Source organism: Castor canadensis, chromosome 5, assembly GCF_047511655.1.
Source record: "Castor canadensis chromosome 5, mCasCan1.hap1v2, whole genome shotgun sequence".
Lineage (NCBI taxonomy): Eukaryota > Metazoa > Chordata > Mammalia > Rodentia > Castoridae > Castor > Castor canadensis.
Window position 1 is genome coordinate 3,641,361 of NC_133390.1, and position 20,004 is coordinate 3,661,364.

General features: G+C 52.6%; 1 protein-coding gene across 1 annotated transcript in view; it reads right to left on the reverse strand.

Annotated features, from left to right (window-relative positions):
* Nucleotides 1-3,323: 3,323 nt before the first annotated feature.
* The window catches only part of Umodl1 (uromodulin like 1), a 43,894-nt gene continuing 27,213 nt past the window's right edge, over nt 3,324-20,004 (reverse strand). Inside the window, exons 10-18 of the mRNA XM_074072343.1 lie at nt 18,822-19,035; nt 16,605-16,742; nt 15,240-15,547; nt 10,709-10,854; nt 9,993-10,229; nt 9,591-9,750; nt 7,901-7,985; nt 5,158-5,359; nt 3,324-4,235 (exon numbers count right to left, since the gene is read on the reverse strand). Of these exons, the coding sequence (XP_073928444.1) occupies nt 5,178-5,359; nt 7,901-7,985; nt 9,591-9,750; nt 9,993-10,229; nt 10,709-10,854; nt 15,240-15,547; nt 16,605-16,742; nt 18,822-19,035 (1,470 nt within the window). The 3' untranslated portion in view covers nt 3,324-4,235; nt 5,158-5,177. The remainder of the gene's footprint in view (nt 4,236-5,157; nt 5,360-7,900; nt 7,986-9,590; nt 9,751-9,992; nt 10,230-10,708; nt 10,855-15,239; nt 15,548-16,604; nt 16,743-18,821; nt 19,036-20,004) is intronic.

The window sequence follows — 20,004 nt, forward strand, 5'->3', positions numbered from 1 at the left end:
TCTGGGGAGGATCCATGAGAGTTGGCTTAGCAACCATCGGTTCCCATAGGTGCACAGGCCGAGGAGGGATTGGGGGAGGCAGCAGGTATATCTGCCTGAATGGAGGGGAGCCTACAAGTGGCCCGGATGAAGAATTAAAGGAGCCTTCATAGGAGAGAGAAGAGCCCAGAGCACACCTGCAGAGGACAGGACTTACATTAGAAATAAGACTCAGTCCCAAGAAACACTGTGTCAGGAGCCCCTGGGGTGGGGAAGATCGTTGGGAGGAAGTTAAAGCACTAGGACCTCGATAAAGAGGATGGGGAAAAAGCAGAACGGCCTTCCCACAGGGAGGAACCAACCCGCTCTGGTCAGGCCAACTCATCCAGTGAAGGACAGGTGGTCAGTTTCTCCCCAAAGCAGCTCCTGAACTCAGTGTGTGGACATTGTGAGCTAGAGGCCACACCGGCTGCCATGCCGGTTGCCATGGTAACATACTCGGCCAGGGCTCCCAGGGCAGCCAGGAGGCTGTTGGTCATGAGAAGCTGAATTCCCAGCGGGGCTGGACTCTGGCAGCCCCCGCAGAGACACCTGGGCTTTTGTCAGGAGGTGACCCACGCCTATAATCCCAGCTACTCAGAAGGCAGAGTTCAGGAGGATCGTGGTTCAAAGCCAACCCTAGGCAAATAGTTTGCGAGACCCTATCTCAAAAATACCCATCACAAAAAAGCACTAGTGGAGTGGCTCAAGATGTAGGCCCTGAGTTCAAGCCCCTGCACTGCCAAAAAAAATTCTTTAGATAGGGAGAATGAAGGTCAAGGTACAGTGTGGCCAGGCCCAGGATGGAGGTCACAGTCGGTCGTGTAGGTGAGGAGCTGGGACTTCTCAGTCAGCTGCTCTTTCCTCCTAAAAATGGGAGGGGTGAGGGGAGACGGCAGCTCCCTCCCTTGGGAATTCCATATGTGATGGCCTCAGAGTACACCCACTCCAGCACCATCCTGCACTGTAACTCATCACTCTGAGGATGACAGATCCATCCTACCATGAGAGATCAGCATCCCTTTCTGAGCTGTTGAGGGTCTGATGGAGGTGAGGGTGTGATGGAGGGGAGTTTAATGGAGGTGGGTTTGAGGTGGTGACACCAGAGAGACACAGCTCCAGGCCTCAGATCAATTTCAGATAAAGAACAAGAGAAGTCAGAGCTATGATTGTAGCGGACACAAAAGGAGCCTCTTAGTGCCAGACACAGGTCCTGGTTTAGGGTTCCATCTAGTGGTTATTGTGGAGAGCTGCAGCCTAGGCCAGCCGGTGTGTTAAAAGCCAGGATTTCTCCACTTCTGTGGGACCCCCAACCCCAATATACCCTCCTCCATCCAACCCTTATTATCTGTCACACCTTCACCTCCTCTACACCCTCCTCTACCAGACCCTTCTACATCATCACTCACCTCCATCAGACCTCCTGCCATCAGACCCTCCATCAGACCCCCCAGTTCCATTACACCCTTCTCTATCAGAACCCCTCCCAGCCGCCATAAGACCCTCCAATGTGGAGTGAGTCACAGGCTGGGATCTTGGGTCAGGAAGGTCAGGGCTCAGGTGGTGTCTGGCTGTGAGGACTGCCAGGAACCCAGAACCACAGCAGGCCAAGGGCCACCAGCCTCGGGAGCCCAAGCTCTACGTCTCAGAGGAACTCAGCATCCTAAGGTCCACATTGGTCCTCCTTCCCCTTCCCATAGGAGGCAGAGGGACAGAACAGGCTTTACAACCAGGTGGGTTTGGTTCCAGTTCCAGTTCCTCCACATCCCAACTATGTGACTCTGGAAAATTTGCATAGCATCTCCACATCCTCAGCTCTGAAGAGAGGATCTCATATCTGGAGGTCTCCTATGAGAGCCGGGTAAGAGAACACCTGCCATGTGCATGGCTCTCAGTCTCTCCCCTCCACAGACAGGAGGACCTGAGGACCCCTTCATGCGTGAAGGGACCTTCTGTGGTATCTCTAAGGCCCAACGTTCTGCCTCACAGGGTTTTCATTGCACGGCTGCAGGGGATGACATCTGCATTGGGGACACTCAAGAGCCATCCCTTCCTCCTTCTGCTTTCACACTCTTTACATTGAATCCCTTGAACCATGCCAGCAAGAAGCGCCTGGGTTGGAAGGTTGTGTTGATAAGCTATACAGAGACTGAACATATTCCCACAAAGCCTTCCCCCCTTTTGAGGTGTCACTAGGGTTTGAAGTCATGACCCATGCTTAGGCAAATGCTCTACCTCTTGAGCCAGGACTCCAGCTCCCAAAGCCTTCCCACGTTGAAGTATGTGAGCATACTTCAACATCGTTCTTCTTCTCGCCCTCCCTGCACCTGAGGCCTCCCCAGCTTTACTGCACATAGTGCTTACAGGGGAGGTTCTTCAGAGGGGTTGTGAATATTGAGAACAAGGACTCTTTCTCATTGTTCTTGTCTTCTTCACGGCAGCGTAAGAACTGGGACCCCATAAACATTTCTGGGTTGGATGGGTGAGGTGGGTGGATAGGTGGATAGATGAGTAGGTGGATGGAAAGATGAGCAAGTGGTGGATGGATGGATGGATGGATGGACAAGTTGGTGGGTGGGTGGGTAGAAAGATGGATAAATGGATGATTGAGTGCATGAACGTTGGGTGAAGGAGTAGCTGGATGGATGGATGGACTGACCAGATCAGGGATGCCTCATGTCTCCCTCAGCCCTTGCCATGGCTCCCATCTTCCACTGATCTGAGTGTCTTTCCCCTCTCCCCTGCCACCACACACACGAGACCGTGTGCTCTGTGAGGGCCGAGCTCAGTCTGCTCTCTCACCATCTTCTCCACGGCACTGAGTTCAGGGCCTGCTGTTCTGTGATTGCTTAGAAAGCATTTGTCAAGGACCAGATGAGGGTGGGTCTGGTGAGAGGAGGGGAGACCAAATGCACCAGTGCATCTCTGCTGTTTTCACACAGTGAATGACACATGTTGACTGAGGTTATGTGAGAATGAAGATGAAGTTTGAAAGGGAGGGCTTTAAAATACACATCCACTACTTATCTGAAATCCAAAGACACCCCCCCCCAACCCCGGTCATAGGGCTGAACACCTGAGTTTACTCAACCTTTCACACCTCTTTTCCAAGAAAAACAAATGAAAGCTGATGGCTGTGACTCAGGAAGGACAAGAGACACATTCTTTGTCTCCCTAGGGCGTCTAGCCGAGCAAGGGACCTGGGAAGATGCTCAGAGATCCCGTGATGTGACAACCACATGGAGAATCGGCACAGCCGGGCACGCCGAAGTGCCACGAGCACAAGTTTATTGCTCAAGCTCAGCTATCAACACACTACTTGTCGTCATTCTTAAGGCAAAGTGTACAGGTGACAGTCGATTACATTCAACAAAATTAATCTCACGAATTAAAAACTAAGGCCCTGTTACATTTCTAAGTTCATCAAGCAAAATCGACTTTTAGGTGTTAGCTCCCTAATCAATTTTAATTTGTTCCAAATGAAGTAAAAATCAGTATCTCTTAGCATGGTACAACAGAGGAAATTCTAGAGTAAAATACTTACATTTCCTCATGAATTACTTTTGTGACCCTAAGGACATAAGTCATCCACCCCTTGTCTGGTTTCTCGGGGTGTGTGGGTAAATCATGCCTTCCCTGCAGTGGAATTATATGGAAAGTGCGAACCTGCTTGGGAACAGGAAAGACAGACGTCTGTATGTCACATGGTTTTCACTTATTAGGAAGATCTCCATATTAATAAAGTCACTGCTGGGTGAGAAGGGCACCGAATCTAAGATTAGCAATGGACTTACAAGACAGACCTATTTGTTCAAGAGCTCGGGAGCCCTGGACAACTCAGCTCAGCAGCTGAGTTGTGTTACGTGATTGACAGAGTGTGTGGGCTCTGACTGATGGGAAAAGGGACATGTGGGCTAGCTTGGATGGCAGGGGTCATCGGGAGGACCGGGTCCTGCAGGTGACTTGGGAGAAGTCATGTTTGTGCTAGGTTTGAGCTTTTGGGACACCGTCAGCACTCTCTCCACAACTCCAGCCATCCTGCCACCTGCCTGATGGGCATCACTGGTCTGGGACCTGCAGGACAGCAGCCTCCTGGGGGAGATGGAGGCAAATGTCCTCATCTCAGGGACGGACTTCCAGGTGCTGACAGAGCGCTGCGTGGCATGGACTCCTGTTGATGCCTGATGAATTGAAAACCAAGTTTGACTCACGGTGACCTGCATAGAAAAGAGGGCCCAGGGTGAGTTTGCAAGTGAGAAAGGAGAAGTTCACCGTGGCCTTCCATGTCCATAGTCTCCACAGCCATGGGTGGCACCAACCGAGGATCAAAACTATTCTTTACAAAACGGGTCTGCCGTGAACGTGTACTGACTTTCTGGGTCATTATCCCTAATCACACAGCGTGACTGCTTACATGGTGTTCACATTGTCTTAGGCGTTACAAGTTATGTACAGATGACCTAAAGTAGCCAGGAGGCTGTGCGTGGGTCATGTGCTCATGCTGCACTCTGCAGAAGTAAGCTATACTCAGATCCCCCCCAAAAGAGAAGTCCTGTGACAAATCAGAACGCCCTCTTCATACTGAAACGTCCGAATGTTCAGATCCATCACTGTCTTGAGAGCAGGGTGGTGACACAGTGGACTGAGCACCACATCCAGGACATGAAGGACAGCACCAGCCTTTGGGGATACGACCAAGAGCTATTGCTGGAATTATTCAGCATTTGGGGTATGCCTGGCTCCAAATAAGAGGCTTTGTGAAGTCCCTCCTTTCATTCCCAGACCCCCTCCACGCAGTGGGACGGTTGTCACACACCTTTCACAGATGAGGAAACTGAGGCTCTGAGGGGCTCAGGAACTCACCCAACGCTACCCAGCAAGTGGGTGGCAGAGCCAGGATTTGGAGAAGATTGCTGGATCCAGCTGCAATGCCCCTCCCCCTCAATCTTCCTGCCACTCTGCTTCTGACTCCCTGGGGACAGTGGTACCAGTCACCAAGTCCCCTGTCTGGCTACCTGTGCTTGCTTTGAAGTAGGCGGGATCATGCATGACAATTAGGGGACAAAAACGACCTGCTGCTCTACCCTTTGCCATGGGTGATAGAGGAGGGATCCAGTGTCAGGTGCCCTCGCTTCTTACCCTCTAGGTCAGCCAGCTTCCTATTCATAGAACACGTGGTAGCTGAAGTTGTTTGATGGTATTTTGAGGTTGTATTTCCCCGACATTCTGTGATAACGCACAATCAGAAAGACTGCTGCCCCCACCACCACAGCCAAGACAGCCACCACGATGAGGAGGATGTAGTCAACCCCCAGGCCTGACTTTGCACGTGACGACACACCTGTAGGGTGACACAGGACAGGGTGAGAGATCGTCTCCAGACAGCATGAATGACTGGCACTGCCAACCCAGCCCTGTGAAGCTGGTAGGAGAAGGGTGTGATTAGAACAGGACCAGAACAGAGTGAGCTCTGCACACATCCACTGTGTCTTAACAGAGTGATCTAGATTTGGTGGCCGGAAGGCCCTGCATGTGTGCCCATGTCCCTGTGGGGTAGCAAAGATGGTGAGGCAGGGATCCACAGCCCAGGAGAGCAGGCAGAGAGGACAGCTCAGCTGCCTAGTGTACTGGTATGAACTTGGCCAAGAGGTAGGGCTTGTGGAGAGCTGTGGGTCCCTTCACAGGACAGCCCTGCCAGGTTCCCCCAGGGAGAGGCAGACTGGGCCTGCACACAATCCACGTCAGAGAGAAGAGTGGCCTTCCCCAGGCCTGGAGAAGCAACAAAAGTACAGAAGAGTATAGACCCTAAAAAGGGCAGAAAACAAGCACTCAGTTACTCCTACACCCAAGTTCATCCAGCATTGTTCACAGAAGCCTAAAGGTACAAACAGCCCCAACATCCATCAGCACACAAATAGATAAGCCAAGTAGAATATTATCCAGCCATGAAAAGGATTAAAGCTCCAATGACACACACTGTCACACAGATGTGCCTGGAAAACATCATCTGAGGGAAAGAAGTCAATCGCAAAGAATCACCTATAACATGACCCTGAGACAGAAAGACTGGCAGTGCCCGGCCTGGGGAAGAGAGATGAAGGCAACTGTTAATGGGTACGGAGTTGCTTTTGGGGGATGAAATGTGTTGAAGTTATACCAGGGTAGGGATTAAACCGTATTGTCAACATGCCACCAAATTGTTACTTCAACATGGTGACTTGGTGTTATGGGAACTTTGCCTCAATTAAAAAAAAACACACACATTGAAGAAAAATTACACTGCCAGCCAGCAGCCCCTGGCCTGTCCCCCAGTGCCCTGAGGGAGAAGTCTGTCCACCTGCCATGATGGTGGCCTGGGCCCATGAGTGTACTATGGCTGAGTGTGGCACATTGTCAAGACCAAAGGCGAGGAGGCCATAGGAAGATGCAGGCAGAGACCAGAGCAGTACAGCAACTCACCAAGGAACCCAAAGGCCAGCCACAGCCAGCAGGACCTGGAAGAGGCTGGAAGGATGTTCCTCTTAGAGGGAGCAGGGCCTGGCTCCCTCTCACTTCTGCCCCACAACTGCGAGACAATACACTTCTGTTGTTCTAAGCCACCCAGTCTGTGGTGTTTTGTTACAGCAGCCCAGGCTACTTCCATACGTGGAGGACTGGGGTGAAGGGAACCCCTTCAACAAAGGTGACCCAATCCCTTGGGGACAAAGAGAAAGGGTGAATCACAAGCAGCCTGCTCTGTACAACCCAGCACCAGCTGTGTGAGCTCACCCATGCCCCAAACTCTCAAGGCTGGTCCCTTAGAAGGGAGATTATGGTGGTGCTGGGACAGAGGTGAGACCCTGCAGGCTCCCACAGTGCTTCTGCCCACATCCACTGTCACAGTGAGGCAGAGTCCCCACCAGGGTCCTCATGGTCTTGAATGGCTGTGGTTATCTCATGCACGTGCCAGGCTGCACAATAGTGGAAAAAGTGAGAAGGACAAAGGAGGGCATCAGATGGATTTAAGGACGGTGTCCCTTAAGTTGTCACCATTTCCCTGTACCTCTCATTGGCCAGAATTTGCTCCTATGGCCATGCTTAGCCGCCAGGGATGTTGGGAGCCATTGTTTTTATTCCTGACAGCATGTGCCAGCCGAAGCCTGGGGGTTTCCTTTCTATGGGAGGGAAGGAGGACAGGAATTGGGGGACATTTAGCAGTTCTGTCTTAGTACCCAAATTCCCCAAACATTTTACACGAAGTCCCCATTTTTTTTCTCAAAATAATCAGATGGATCACATTGGAAAGAATGTGTTTTCCTGGTAAATTGATTTTGAAAATGCCTGGAATGTAATTGTCTGGTGGATGTCTTGCATTGAGGGAGAACGGAAGTGTTGTTTTGTTTGTATCTTCTAAATGAAGCAGCTATTTCCGTGCGCACGTACACTCACGCACACTCACATGCCTGCACATTCACACACACACACACTCACACACATGCACGCACACACAGAGAATGTGATGCTGCCTGATTGCGGCGTGGGTCCCTCCCTTCCTCTTCACACAGCTCAAGGTGCTCACCCAGGGTCAGGGAAGTTCCCGGACTTCTGAGAGCACAGCTCAGCGCGTTGCATTACTCAGCCATGTGCCTGACTTCTGGAAGCCCTGGCTTTTGCTCAGCAGCATTGGGGTGGCAGTACATGCTCTTCACCGGGTCTCTGGAGGAACAAATTCTGCCCCACCTATGAAGAGCTTCCCTGGGGGTACGTTAGCCACTGTTCTTTTTACCATCATGAGTCTTCTAGGAAACTCATTAAAGTCCATGCTTTGAAGCAGTTCTTTTAGGTTTGCAAGCTGGGGAAACGGGATCTGTCCTCTACTCTCTAAATCCAGTCACTGACTCACCTTCAGACCGAATGAGGGGCCCCCAGGACGTCTGATGTATCTCGGAAGCTTCAACACTTCTCAGCAACCGAAAATCATTGCAGCTCTGTTTTTTCAAAGGAGCGAAACTTCAAATTAGTTGAATGGTGTTTATGGGGAATGAACTCGTTACCCGGGATGATTGTCACCTGATTAAGACAATTCTGTCCTCTGGGGGCATCAAGTCACTGGATGGATAAGTCTAGACAGGGCAAGTAGTACAGGGCCTTGACAGTGGGCTCCACCCAGGTGGGACGCTGCCCATGGGATGGGAGGGGAGGAGGGGACACATGGAGCAGCAAGATGAGGTGCTGGCCCTTTGGCCTCTTGTCTGGCCCATGCCTCAATCTCAGTCCAAAGGCAACTGAGGTCATTTATTCCTCCAAACGCCTTTGTCTTTCATAAATGGATGCCTGGCACAGTGGCATTGTGTACCCTGCTCACTGAACACCTGCAACGGGTGGCACTGTGGCCCCCAAAAGAATGCTGGGATTTGAATCCCAGTACCTGTGACTGTGGCCATATATGGAAAGGCGATCAGGTTAAAATGAGCTCATTAGAGTGGGCCCTGATCCCTCATGGTTTATCTAATCGTAATCCTTACAAAGAGGGGCAAACAACACAGGACAGACATGCACAGACGGCACATGAGGCCAGGGGGGCTGAGGCCACCAGACACTGGTCCAGGCCCTGGCCAGATTCTCCTGCACAGCCTCGGAAGGAACTGGCCCTGCCAGCACCTGGAACTGTGCGACAGTGAGTTCCTGTGCCTTCAACCCCCCGTTTGTGGCTCCTTATTCCGAAAGCTCTAGAAATGCAATGCCTGTTCTCAAGGAAACCGGGGAGGCCTAGGCCAGGGTCAGAGTGCAAACAGCAGGATAGCCAGCAGCTCTGTGACTGCTGGTCCTCTTACTACTTCTGAGGACCTGATGGGTCCAGATGCACGTTTGAGTGTACTCCTCAGCAGCTGTCATGGGGAGTCACCTGTCCCTGTTGTTCAGGGAAAGGGGACATCAACCAAATCAGCCACCATTGTGTTTTTTCTCTCATTCACACCCTGCTAATGATGGGAGGTTAGTCACCTGCAAAAACTGAAGCCTGTGTCACCCCCACAGATGGGCACCAGGAGCAGATGCATCCTCCAAACAAGGGACTCAAGCAGCCACTGAGAGAAAAGCCAGTCCCTGTCTGAGACAGTATGTGACCAAATGTGGTCACTTTGCCTACTTGTCTGCAGTACATGGAGCAGCTTTTAAACCTCAGGGAAATAAGAATGTGACATTATTCATGATCCCGAGTGGATGCTGAGCACAGGGATGTTTGGTAAGGCTCTGTCAATGGTGCAAAAACCATGTTAAATTCGGGTGACATTTTTAGACCTAAAGGTTCAATCCGTCACCTAGGGGAGATACACTGTGGGAGCTTAGTCAGGGATGCAGGGCAGTCAGGTGAACAGTAGCCTCAAGAAGGTCTTGTTTAGCCATCAACACATATGAAATGGCCCACCAGCTCTCTGGCAGCCTCTTCCTGGGCCGCCACTGTCAGACATCACTTCTCATACCAAGTCTGCAAGGTCAGGGCCTCCGCCCAGAAGTCCCTCAAGCCTGGGCGGCTTTCCATGTAATAACAAGGAACATGCATCAGCCAGAAGTCCAGGACACCAGACACTTACTATCTTGCACGGAGCCCCGGGTCTCTCCATGCAGACACGAAGCTTGCAGTGCAGGTACACGATGGAGTTGTTGATGAAAGAGAAAATTCTCAGCTTGAACTGGGCCTTGCTGGAGTCGCCATTCTGGATCACGCTGGTGTAGGTGTTGGGAACGGGGCAGCTGAGAGGGGAAACATGGCCACTTAGTGCGAACTAGCCATGCTGGGCAGTGCTCAGATGCACTTGCTCATGGCCACATCTGCCTCCTCACAAGGCTCCATGGGAGTCAGAGGACCCACTGCCTCACCAAGTCCCCAAACCCAGGTCCAGACCAATGTTTGCCTGGAAATTCCAAAGAGCCCAAAGCAGGCAGCAGGACATGGCCAGGCGAGGTGCAGGCACAGGGACCACTGGAGTCTCTACCTGTCGTTGATGAAGCGAAAGCTGACTGGATCCCTGGCATTGCTGGAGGGGGTTGCCCAGCACTCCGTCAGGACCACCTTGAGGTTGCTGTTCTGTCTGTAGAGCCCCACTTCAATCTTGACGTCGTCACTGGAAGACACACTACAATTTTGAGGTATGGGAGAATCTCCAATGAACAACTGCATCTCAGTGATAAAAATCCCAGCGCCGTGCAGGTCTTCAATGATGGTGTAAACTCTGCAGGAGGGAGCAGCCGTCAGGAGGTTTGTTTCTGCAGCCCCTCGTTCCCGTTCCTCCCCCCAGAGCAACTCCTGGGAACCGTGGAAATCAGTGAGGACCCCCAGGTGAGAGCGAATGGGGGCTGTTTGGTGGCTGCACCAGGGGCCAGCCTACCTCACCTGTCTGGTGGAGACTCGCAGGCAGGCAGGGAGGAGGACTTATGATAGAAAGAGGGAGGCCCAGGTGTGCCCTGGAGGAGGCTTGGGCCTGGAGCTCCCTAGAAGCTGGGCCTTCTTGCTGATTGGCTGGGGGGTGGGAGAGGGCAGATCTGGCCTGCTCTAGTTCATTGGAATGGGACAAAAAGTAATCGGGCGTCTTCGTCACTGTCAGTTTGTGGCCTCGAGCTAAAAGAAGAGTCTCAAGTGGTTGAAATCCTAAAGATACACTCCCCTCCAAATAAAGGGGCTGGGGAGGAGGCAGGTCACCTTCCCACTCACCCCCACTGCGGGGTGTAGCCTGAGGATGTCAGCAGGTCGTTTCGGAAGGCGCAATGGATGGGGCTCGCGATCTTCAGGTGGTGTATGATGTCCTTAGGGGACAGGTCATTCCTCAGCGTGGTCCTCACCAGCGTACTTGTCATGTTCTGAGCACAAACAGAACATGAGTGACCTACCAAGTCCCAATAATCCCCAGACCCAGCTGTGGGTTAGGCAATGGGTGCCTGGCATTATTCCCCAAAGCATGCAAACCCAGACACCAAATGCTTCCCTAACGGCAATGGCCACAGAAAGGGAAAGGTTTTGGCTCCTGTTTCTAACCTGTGGCCTATTTAAGAAAAAGGGGTGGGACCCGCTAAGCGTGCACCCTCTGTTGCACGTTGCAGACACAGATTTGGGGCAACCTGAGATTTGACAAACGTCAGAAGCCATCCAGAGCTCCTGTGGATTCCAGAGCTTGGGTGACACATAGCAATGGAGTTCCCTTTGCTCTTAGTGCTGAATTTGATTATCAAAAATGGGTGTTTGGCTCAGAAACCAGAGGGAGAGAGTAGACTCACGGGCCTCCATCGGCAGCCCTCAAGCCCGTCCTCCTGAGGAGGTGTTGGCTCACTGTGAGCAGCCCAGCGGGCAGTGGGTGCCCTGAGCACAATCGAGGATGCTGGTTCCTAATTTTTAGCATTCTGAAGTATTTTCTTCAACAGTGGCCTGCCCTGGCCACCTTGTCTCTCAGGATGCTGATGCAGTGGATCATGATTGGGTTGGACCAGTGTCCTGTGCGCCCTGAGAGCTGAGCACGCCCCTCACAGTGGCCCTCAGGCTAAAACTGTGGCTCACTTCCAACCAAGCATGCTGCAGAAACTAAAGCCAACCCCAGACACTAGTCTTAAGGTGAGCGGGTTTGAGGTCCGGCATTGGGTGAGGAAGGTTTCATAGTCGCCAAAAATGTGCGGGTCGCTCCTTCGACCAGAAGGGCCAAAGGACCTTCCGAGGGAGCCTAAGTCACACAAGACAGATGCCCAAAGGCCATCAGCTCTGCAGGGGCCTTTGAGTGTCCACGTGGGCCCCTCACTTTCCTGACACACCCACAGCACCAGTCTCTGGTTTCCTTGGCATCCCCATCTACTTTCTATCTTTGTGCCCTCCCAGCCTCCAGGGCCTCCCTGCCTTTACTCCCTGGGGCAGGCCTCTTGTTCAGCCCTAAGGTCTGAGTCTGAGCCCCTCCTCAGGATGCCCACCCTGTTCCCACCTTGTCCCTCCAGATGCAAGCTCCCCATGCCTGTGGTTTCATCTACAATGCACCAGTCCCTCTAAACGAGCATGCTCAGGACCCCAACCAGAGCCACGGTGGTGAAGGTCCCACCAAGGACCTTGAGAGGCAGAGTAGAAGGTTCCACACCTTGACCTGACCCCCTCAGACCCTGCCGAGCCTCAAGTTGTCAGCCCTAAATGTGCTAATGATACCTGTTCCCCAGGTATTAATGGACTAAGTGTCATCACGCGGGTGGAACACCCAGCCCAAAGGGCTCAGGGAATGCTGTCCTTCCTTATTTATCCCCTTCTAGAAAAAAAAAAAAAAAGGCCTTAGTTGCTCATAAGGCCCTCAGGGACAAAGTCCAGGGTGCCTGAGCTGCTGCCCAGATGCCAGATGCCAGGAATGGCCATCTTTTTTTTAGCTTGCCTGATATGGACCCCTGCTGAGCCCCATCCCTGAGGTGTGTTCACCCCCACCTTCTGCCCCCTGCAGACTGCCGGATCCAGGGCCAGCAGCCCACCTGACCTGGACCGCACCTTCACTCCCTCCCCAGCCACTGACCTCCCAAATGCTACTAGCCTGCCCACCCACAGTCCTCTCCCCTCACCCCATGGATCCCTTTGGCCTTCTTTCTAGGACAAGCACATTCCTGAAAGGCTCTCTGCCAACCCAAAGCTGACACGGGTGCCCAGGGAAGCCCTCCACAGACCCCCCTGGCCCAGCCCTGCACCTGATCCATGCCTCCCCTGAGTCAATATGCCATCATCAAGAGTCCTATCACAAGGTGGCCCATTCCTCCAGGTGGCAACCACACAGGCAGTGCCTGGCCCTGGCTGCATTTATGCAGAATGCCTGGTTCGCCTCCTCCTCCCTCATCTTCAGCAGGGTCCTGAAACCAGGCTCTTTGCTGGGGCTGCTGGGAAGCAGAGGGAGGGAAGGGGGACAGAGCGGTACGCTTCTGTGACAGAGACAACCTTCTTCACTAGGACCTGGAGCCCAAAGGTGCTCAAATGGATCTCAAGACCAACAGACCTGGAGTCACCTGAGGACAGGGTGCAGAGCCCTCCACACTGAGTGAGATGGCCTCTAGGCCAGGAAAGTCCTGCCATTCCCTGACTCCCGTGGTCCCCTGGGCCTCAAGGTCCCTCACAGACCCTGAAATCAGGAACACGTCTGACAGGACCACAATGCCTCCAGAAGAATAGTTCTGACTAATGCTTCTCACCCCCACCAACACACACATACACACACGCACTAACACGCCTGCCCATGCTCACACTCGCACACACACATGCTCACAACAGACACACACGAAGCCCAGCGTGCACACTCAAACACAGTACCTTGCTTGACTCATGCACACAGTACATGCATTTTCACTCACACTCACGTAAGACAGCCATGCATGCATGTACACTCATTCACACACACGCATTAACACATACAAACACCCCTGCACCCACATACACACATTTGCACACACACACATTCACAAGCGGACATACATTTGCAATATGCACTCATGCATAGATGTACTCAGGCACGTGCACACATGTGAGTGCTCACATGCTCACACACATTGCTACACTGTGGATGTGAGACATGCGCAAAGGACCATGTGTTAAAGGCCTGGTCATCAGACCGCAGTGCTACTGGGAGGTGGTGGAGCCTTCAGGAGTGGGGCTATGGGAGAGGAAGTTAGGTCATTGAAGGGGTATTGGGACTGTAGTCACTTCCTGTCTGTCTCTGCTTTCTGACTGACATGAGGTGAACAGCTTTGCTCCACCATGTGCTCTCGCCAGAATGTTCTGCTTTCAAAAGGATCTTCTACCCTCTCCATTGGGACTTCGGTGGACCAGCCCTCATCTGGTCATTCTCATGACACCCAATACTGTCAAGCTCAATGGGTCCCCCAATGGTGGCACCTCTCAAGAAACAATTAGAAAATGGAGAAGGGAATTGGAGGACTCTTGAAATTGTCTAGGGAAGAACATTTCACAGTGGTTCTCCTGGCCAATACCCATCCTAATGCCTGTGTTCTCACTCTCCTATTCTTAAACTCCCTCCCTTGTATCATACTGCATTTCTGTTACTGCTAATCAAAAATTTAACCAGTTGTACCTCCAGGGACACCAACCTCTCCAAAACGCCAGGATAGCTGGCTGATACCCACCATGCAGAGGTTGGAGGATTGGCTCGAGACTCTTTATGACCTGTGGCTACAAGGGACCTTCATCAACTTCAGGGAAGAGGAAATCTTCATTTTCGGAGCCTGGGTGTACGCCAGCATGAGGATCACCACCCCAACATTGTTTGCCAACTGACCCTCCCTTCCCCTACGCCACCCCTTGCCAGCTTGAAGCAGCCAGAGCGAACACAACGCCCCCCTTCCTTATCAAACAAAAAGGGAGGAATGTTGGCAATAATGGTGCCAATAGGTTTCAGTTCTTACTGCACCCTTAAGCCTCCGTTTCCCAGGATCACAGTCCAGCCTCAAGTCTAGCTTAAATCCTCCTTCTGCCCCAACCTCCAATCAGCATGAACCATAAGATCCTAACCAATCAGATCATGCTGAGTCCCACTGAGGGGTATTTAAGCCCCGGCCCCTCTCTCTCTCTCTCTCTCTCTCTCTCTCTCTGCTCTCTCTGCTCTCTCCCTCTCCCACCCAGCAATAAAGAATCTCTTCACCAAAAAAAAAAAAAAAAAAGAATAAAAAAGAATATTCTGCTTTGCCACAGGCCCAAAGCAATGGAGCTCTCCAGTATGGACTGAAACCTCTGAAAAGCAAGACAAAATTAATCTTTCCTCCTTTCAGTGGATTATCTCCACTTACATCAGAGCAGCAGGAAGCTAGTGCGCCTGCGTATACACACACACATGGATGCGTTCAGACACATGGTCACACAGGCGCACATATGTACACTCAGGTACACTCACATTCCCTCATGGCTCCTTGGCTTCCCCACCCATTCCAACCCCCGCCTCTCTACCCCACCTGCACAGGGAGGATTCCTCAAACCCTGACTTGGGCGTACCCCAGAATCCTGCAGGGCTGGACCTGCATCTCCCTCCTGATTCTGGAGTGCAGGCTGGTCCCCACAAGAACTTGGACCCGTCCTGAGCTCCTTTCCTGGGGTCCCCTGCTTGGAGTCGGAGGCCTGGGAGTGCAGGTCCTGCCTGCCCTTCCCTCTCCCCCAGTCAGAGTGAACTGACTCTGACTGGGGTTCCCCCATGTCCCGGCCCCTGTGCCCAAGTACATCCTGAGCCAGGACTTACGCTCTGCACAAGAGTCCCGCACTCACTCCAGCTGGCCGCCAGGAACACGTGGGTGCTGTTGCTGTCGCTCACGTTGCAGGAAGGCTGCCCCAGGTACAGGGAGGACTCGGGGATGGCCTCCTGCTGCAGAAAGTGCTTCTGGATGGCGACGCCCACCTTCTCAATCTCGCAGAGCACACTGACAGCCACAGTCAGGTTCAGCCGAGGGGGCTCGGAGCTGGCACCTGCCATGGGGGTAGACCCAGCTCCTGCTGGGACTAGGGGATGCTCTGGACCAGGGGCCAGGGTCGCATTTCCAGGAGAGCCACCTGCAGGGTAAGAGGTGACAAAGTCACAGGGTGGGTCTCTGGGGCTGGCCCTGGAGGGACAGGTCAAACAGCTGGGGACACCATGCTGACCCATGTAACGGCCACACCCGCTTGCTCAAGTCATACTAGTCACACTAGGCTGCTGGGCCTCCAAGGGTCCCCAAGGGCTGGGGGGTGTGTCCTCAGAGACCTGGAGGGGCCCTAAGGTGGCTGGCCCCTAACTCCCACCCTGGCTCCTTGCCTGCCCAAGCATGTTTCATTTCAGCATCCAGAAGAGGCAGGTGCTCCAGAGAGTGAGGATCAGTCCACCATCCTTACAGCCCCCAACCGTCCACACTGACGCAGACCCCAGACCCGGTTCAGTAGACCCTGCACCCTCTTTCCTGTCCCCTGCTGTCCTGGGACTCACCTTCCTATGCCTCAGAGTTGGGCCCCCAGTGCTCAGCAGCCTCCCTGTCCCCATCTCCAGATGTACACAAACTGCTGCCGGTGCCTCATAGCTTCTCCACTGCCTCGACCACACCCCAGGCAGCCTGTTCCCCCTCTGATGTCCTCTCCTGAAGATTCCCAAATCTCAGCCAGCCCAAACTGCATACCTGGACCCAGCCCAGTTACCATGACCACCACCCCCTGCCTGCCCTGCCAACCCTGTCAGGTGCCACCTTGGCCAGCCCTGAGAACCAGCTCCAAGACACCTCTGCCAGGAAGCCCTCCGTGACCACACTCATTGCACTGAACCAACTTAGTCTCCTCTGCACCTCCTGCTCCTGCTCAAGCAGAGCGCATTCCACAGGGCCTGTGAGGTCATGTGTACATGTGTGAGTGACTGCCTTGCTCCACCGGACAAGAATAGAAAGGACCACATGTGCCACAGGCGCACACACCACCTGCACTCGCATATGTGTACACCACACACACGCATGCATGCATGCACACACACGCAGAGGAAGCTTGTCCGGGACAAAAACACTCTAATTTCATTTGGACAAAACCTCTTTAGCATCCCTGAAAGAACAGATTAAGGGACGGTATTCCAGAAAGAGGCTGAGACAGTTACCTTCACAGGGTCTTCCAGAATATTCCACATGGAAGTCGGGGGCTCCTCCCTCACAGCTGCAAGTAAAGGACCCCAAGGTGTTTCGGCAGGATGTCCCTGGCACACAGTCATCCTCCATCCTCTCACACTCGTCATAATCTGCCAGAGATGTAGAGAACAGAACAGGAGATGTCACAAGGGCCTGCAGGTGGCATTGCTCACGCACAGCCTTGCAGGGACCGTGCCCCTTGGGAGGCACAGCTGAAAACTGCACAGCGAGAGCAAGCCATGTAGACAGGTAGGTTCTGGAGGGTTCTGGAGACCCCACTGGGGCTGGGGCTGGGGCTGGGGCTGGGTGTGGGAGCTGTAATAGTGGTGTCTGTAGGGCTGTTCTGCAAGGAGAAGTCTGGCCCAGGGCAGGGAGGGGGCCTGGCAAAGCAAAGTCATCCCTTCAGTTTCCTGTTATGGCCAGGAGATGAGCAGGGCAGAGACCAGGCCTCGAACCACGTGGCGTGGCTGGCCCTTGCACCCCCACCTTTCATCTTCGTACCCAGCTGCTCAGCTATTTGAAGGCCACTGCAGAACAGAGGGATAACCCGAACAGCGGAGGGAAGAACACCAAGACGGGGTGCTGCGTGTTGATGCCTTTCCTTCTGTGTCTTAAGAACACAGGCTCCAGGCTGGGATGCAGCTCAGTGGTAGAGACCTTGCCTAGCATGTGAGAGCAAGGCCCTGGGTTCGATCACTAGCTAGACCTGCACACATCGCCACCCTCCAGGCTCCTCTGCAACCAAGCCTCTTTCCTTCCCTGTCTCACCAGCGTCTTCATCCCAACAACAAGCCTTGTGGCTCACAACTGACCACAGCCCAGGGCACGGGCACAGCTTAGCTCGTTTCCTACCCCAGGACCATTCGTTATTTCCAATTCTTTAAAAGCAGCACAAAGGATGAATATCTTGGTATAAACTATGGTCCCAGCTGAGGTCCTGTCCTCAGGCTGAAGTCCAGAAGCGATATTCTAAACCCCAAGTAGAAAGCTCTGGACAGCTGTGGTTAAATTGATTCCCAGGAAGGGAGAGCAAATTCTGTCCCCACCTCGAGCTCCTTGAGCTCCTGCCTCACTGAACTTGCAGCAGGGTTAGTATAAGCATCAGAAAGGCTTTGTTTGTTTGGTGTTTTTGAGGCAGGGTCCTGCTAAGTAGGACAGTCTGTTCCTAAACTTCTACATACCCCTCATCCTCCTGAGTGCTGAGACTACAGGTGTGCCCCACCAGGCCCAGATTTTTTTTTTTCCAATTTGATGGACAAAAAGTAAGTTCTTTTAATAGAAATGTCTGTAGATTGTCGACTTGGGTCCTTTGTACACTAACCGATCTGGTTCTTAGCATTTATTATTTGTATGATCTCTCTATGTATTTAGGCTATTAATTTTCATCAAATTATTGAAATTTTTTTTCTTATTGCTCACTTGACAATAGTGCTTTTATTTTGCTTGACATTGAAGATTTATATTTTTATGTAGTCAAATATTTCAGCCTTTCCTCTGAAAATCTGATCATCTTTGGGAAATACTTCATCTCAAAGATCAGAAAATATCAGTCCTCAACTCTAGAGTCTTCAATTTTTCCATATGTGAAATTATATGCCGGTTATTATTTAAGTATTATAAGAGAACAGAATCTAAATTGTCTTTTTTTCCTTGCTGGTCTTTTCTATTACTTTTGCTAGGATCACCTTAGGAACCGTGCCTGAGAAAGTCTGGCTGTCCTCAGCCCATGGAAATGGGGGAAATGGAAAGGACAGAGCAGCTGCTGAAAGGTAGGTTCACCTGAAGGTGTTTTCAACCCTCCGACCTTAAGAACCACTATAGTTATACTCTCTCTTCAACAAAATTAGAAATAAGAGCAAAATAGTTTCTGCCGGGTATCGAGGAGGTTGGGGGGAGCGGGAGGGGGTGGAGTGGGTGGTAAGGGAGGGGGTGGGGGCAGGGGGGAGAAATGACCCAAGCCTTGTATGCACATATGAATAATAAAACAATAAAAAAAAAGAAAAAAAAAAAAAAAGAACCACCATAGTAGCAGTAAGAAAGGGGAGGACGTCCTGCCTGATCCACATTTTTGGCTAATTCAAGGAAAGCCCCTAAGAGAAGGTCGACTGGGACACCTTCCAAAAGAAGGGCAGCAGCTGCCTCTGGTTCTGGAACTTGGGGAGGTCACCACTGGGCCAGCCTCCACGTACCCTGGATGGAGGTGTCGTCTCTGACAACCTCCAGCAGAGACGCGTTCTGCAGGGCGGTGAGGAGCATGGCAGACGCCTCCCTAACATCCAGGTCTGCAGTTATCAGCAAGGTAAACTCCACCAGGACGCTGCCGTTGGTGATGCTGGTGACATTCACTCTGATCCCGCCCGCGTCCATGTGCTGACACAGCGTGGCTGGCAGGGAGCCCCGCACCTTTGAGAAACAGACCATGTAAGGAGAGCTGTCCACTGAGGACACCGGCCATTTGTCCTAAGGGCAGGTCCCCCCGCGATGGGCCCAGCAGGAGAGCTGACTCATGGCAAGAAGGTCAAAGCCACAGGCTGATTCTTGGCTTATTTCCTGTCTGTTGAGTCCCCAAGCCCAAAAGTGCCCCACAGACGCCTAGACGTGTCTGTGACACAGAGAGGGGCCCTGTCCCTATTGTCCCTATAATCAGCAGACAGCTGCAGAAGTGACTGTGGGTTGAGTGGGCAGAAGGGAGGGGCAAGACATGACCACTACCCCTCCCATGTCAGGCCATGGCGTGCTCAGAGCTGTGGCGGACAGGGGCTGAGTGAGTGGTCATGGGGAGGAAGAGCAACTCCCCCTTCATTTTTTCCTAGAACAATCCTTTGCTCCTGGTACTGTGGAGCAGTAGCAATTCCTTCTATTCCTCCTCCCTGCCTGTGCCCAGGCCACTTCCACAAGAGCCTCTCCGACATCCCTGTGAGGACAGGCAGCTCCTGTCCTAACAGCTTGCTTTTACCACCTTTCCGTTTGGACAGAGTCACGGGTCACACCCTGCATTAATCCATCATGGTCAAAAACCCTCAAAAAGGCACCTGATCTCACTGTGAGCTTTAATATTTTGTACAGAGCAAACCTCCCATAGAGAAGACACCTCCGGGGACCGTCCCCACAGGGGAACCTGTGCGGTACAGCGGCTCAAGACCCAGGCCACTCAGGGTGAACAAATCTGAACACCCCAGCCCAGCCCCAGCTGCCTTTGGTTGGCTCGGTCAGAAAGCTGCTGTCATTATTGTCCTAGCAAGCTGCACTTCTCTCCCTTCCCCAGCTGCCACAGAGAGGTCTGTCACAGTCTTGGATTAATGTCACCATGGCTAAGTCTCCAGGGCCCTCGCTAGGAGATGATGGCCAGCCAGGTGCTGCATTCACCCACCA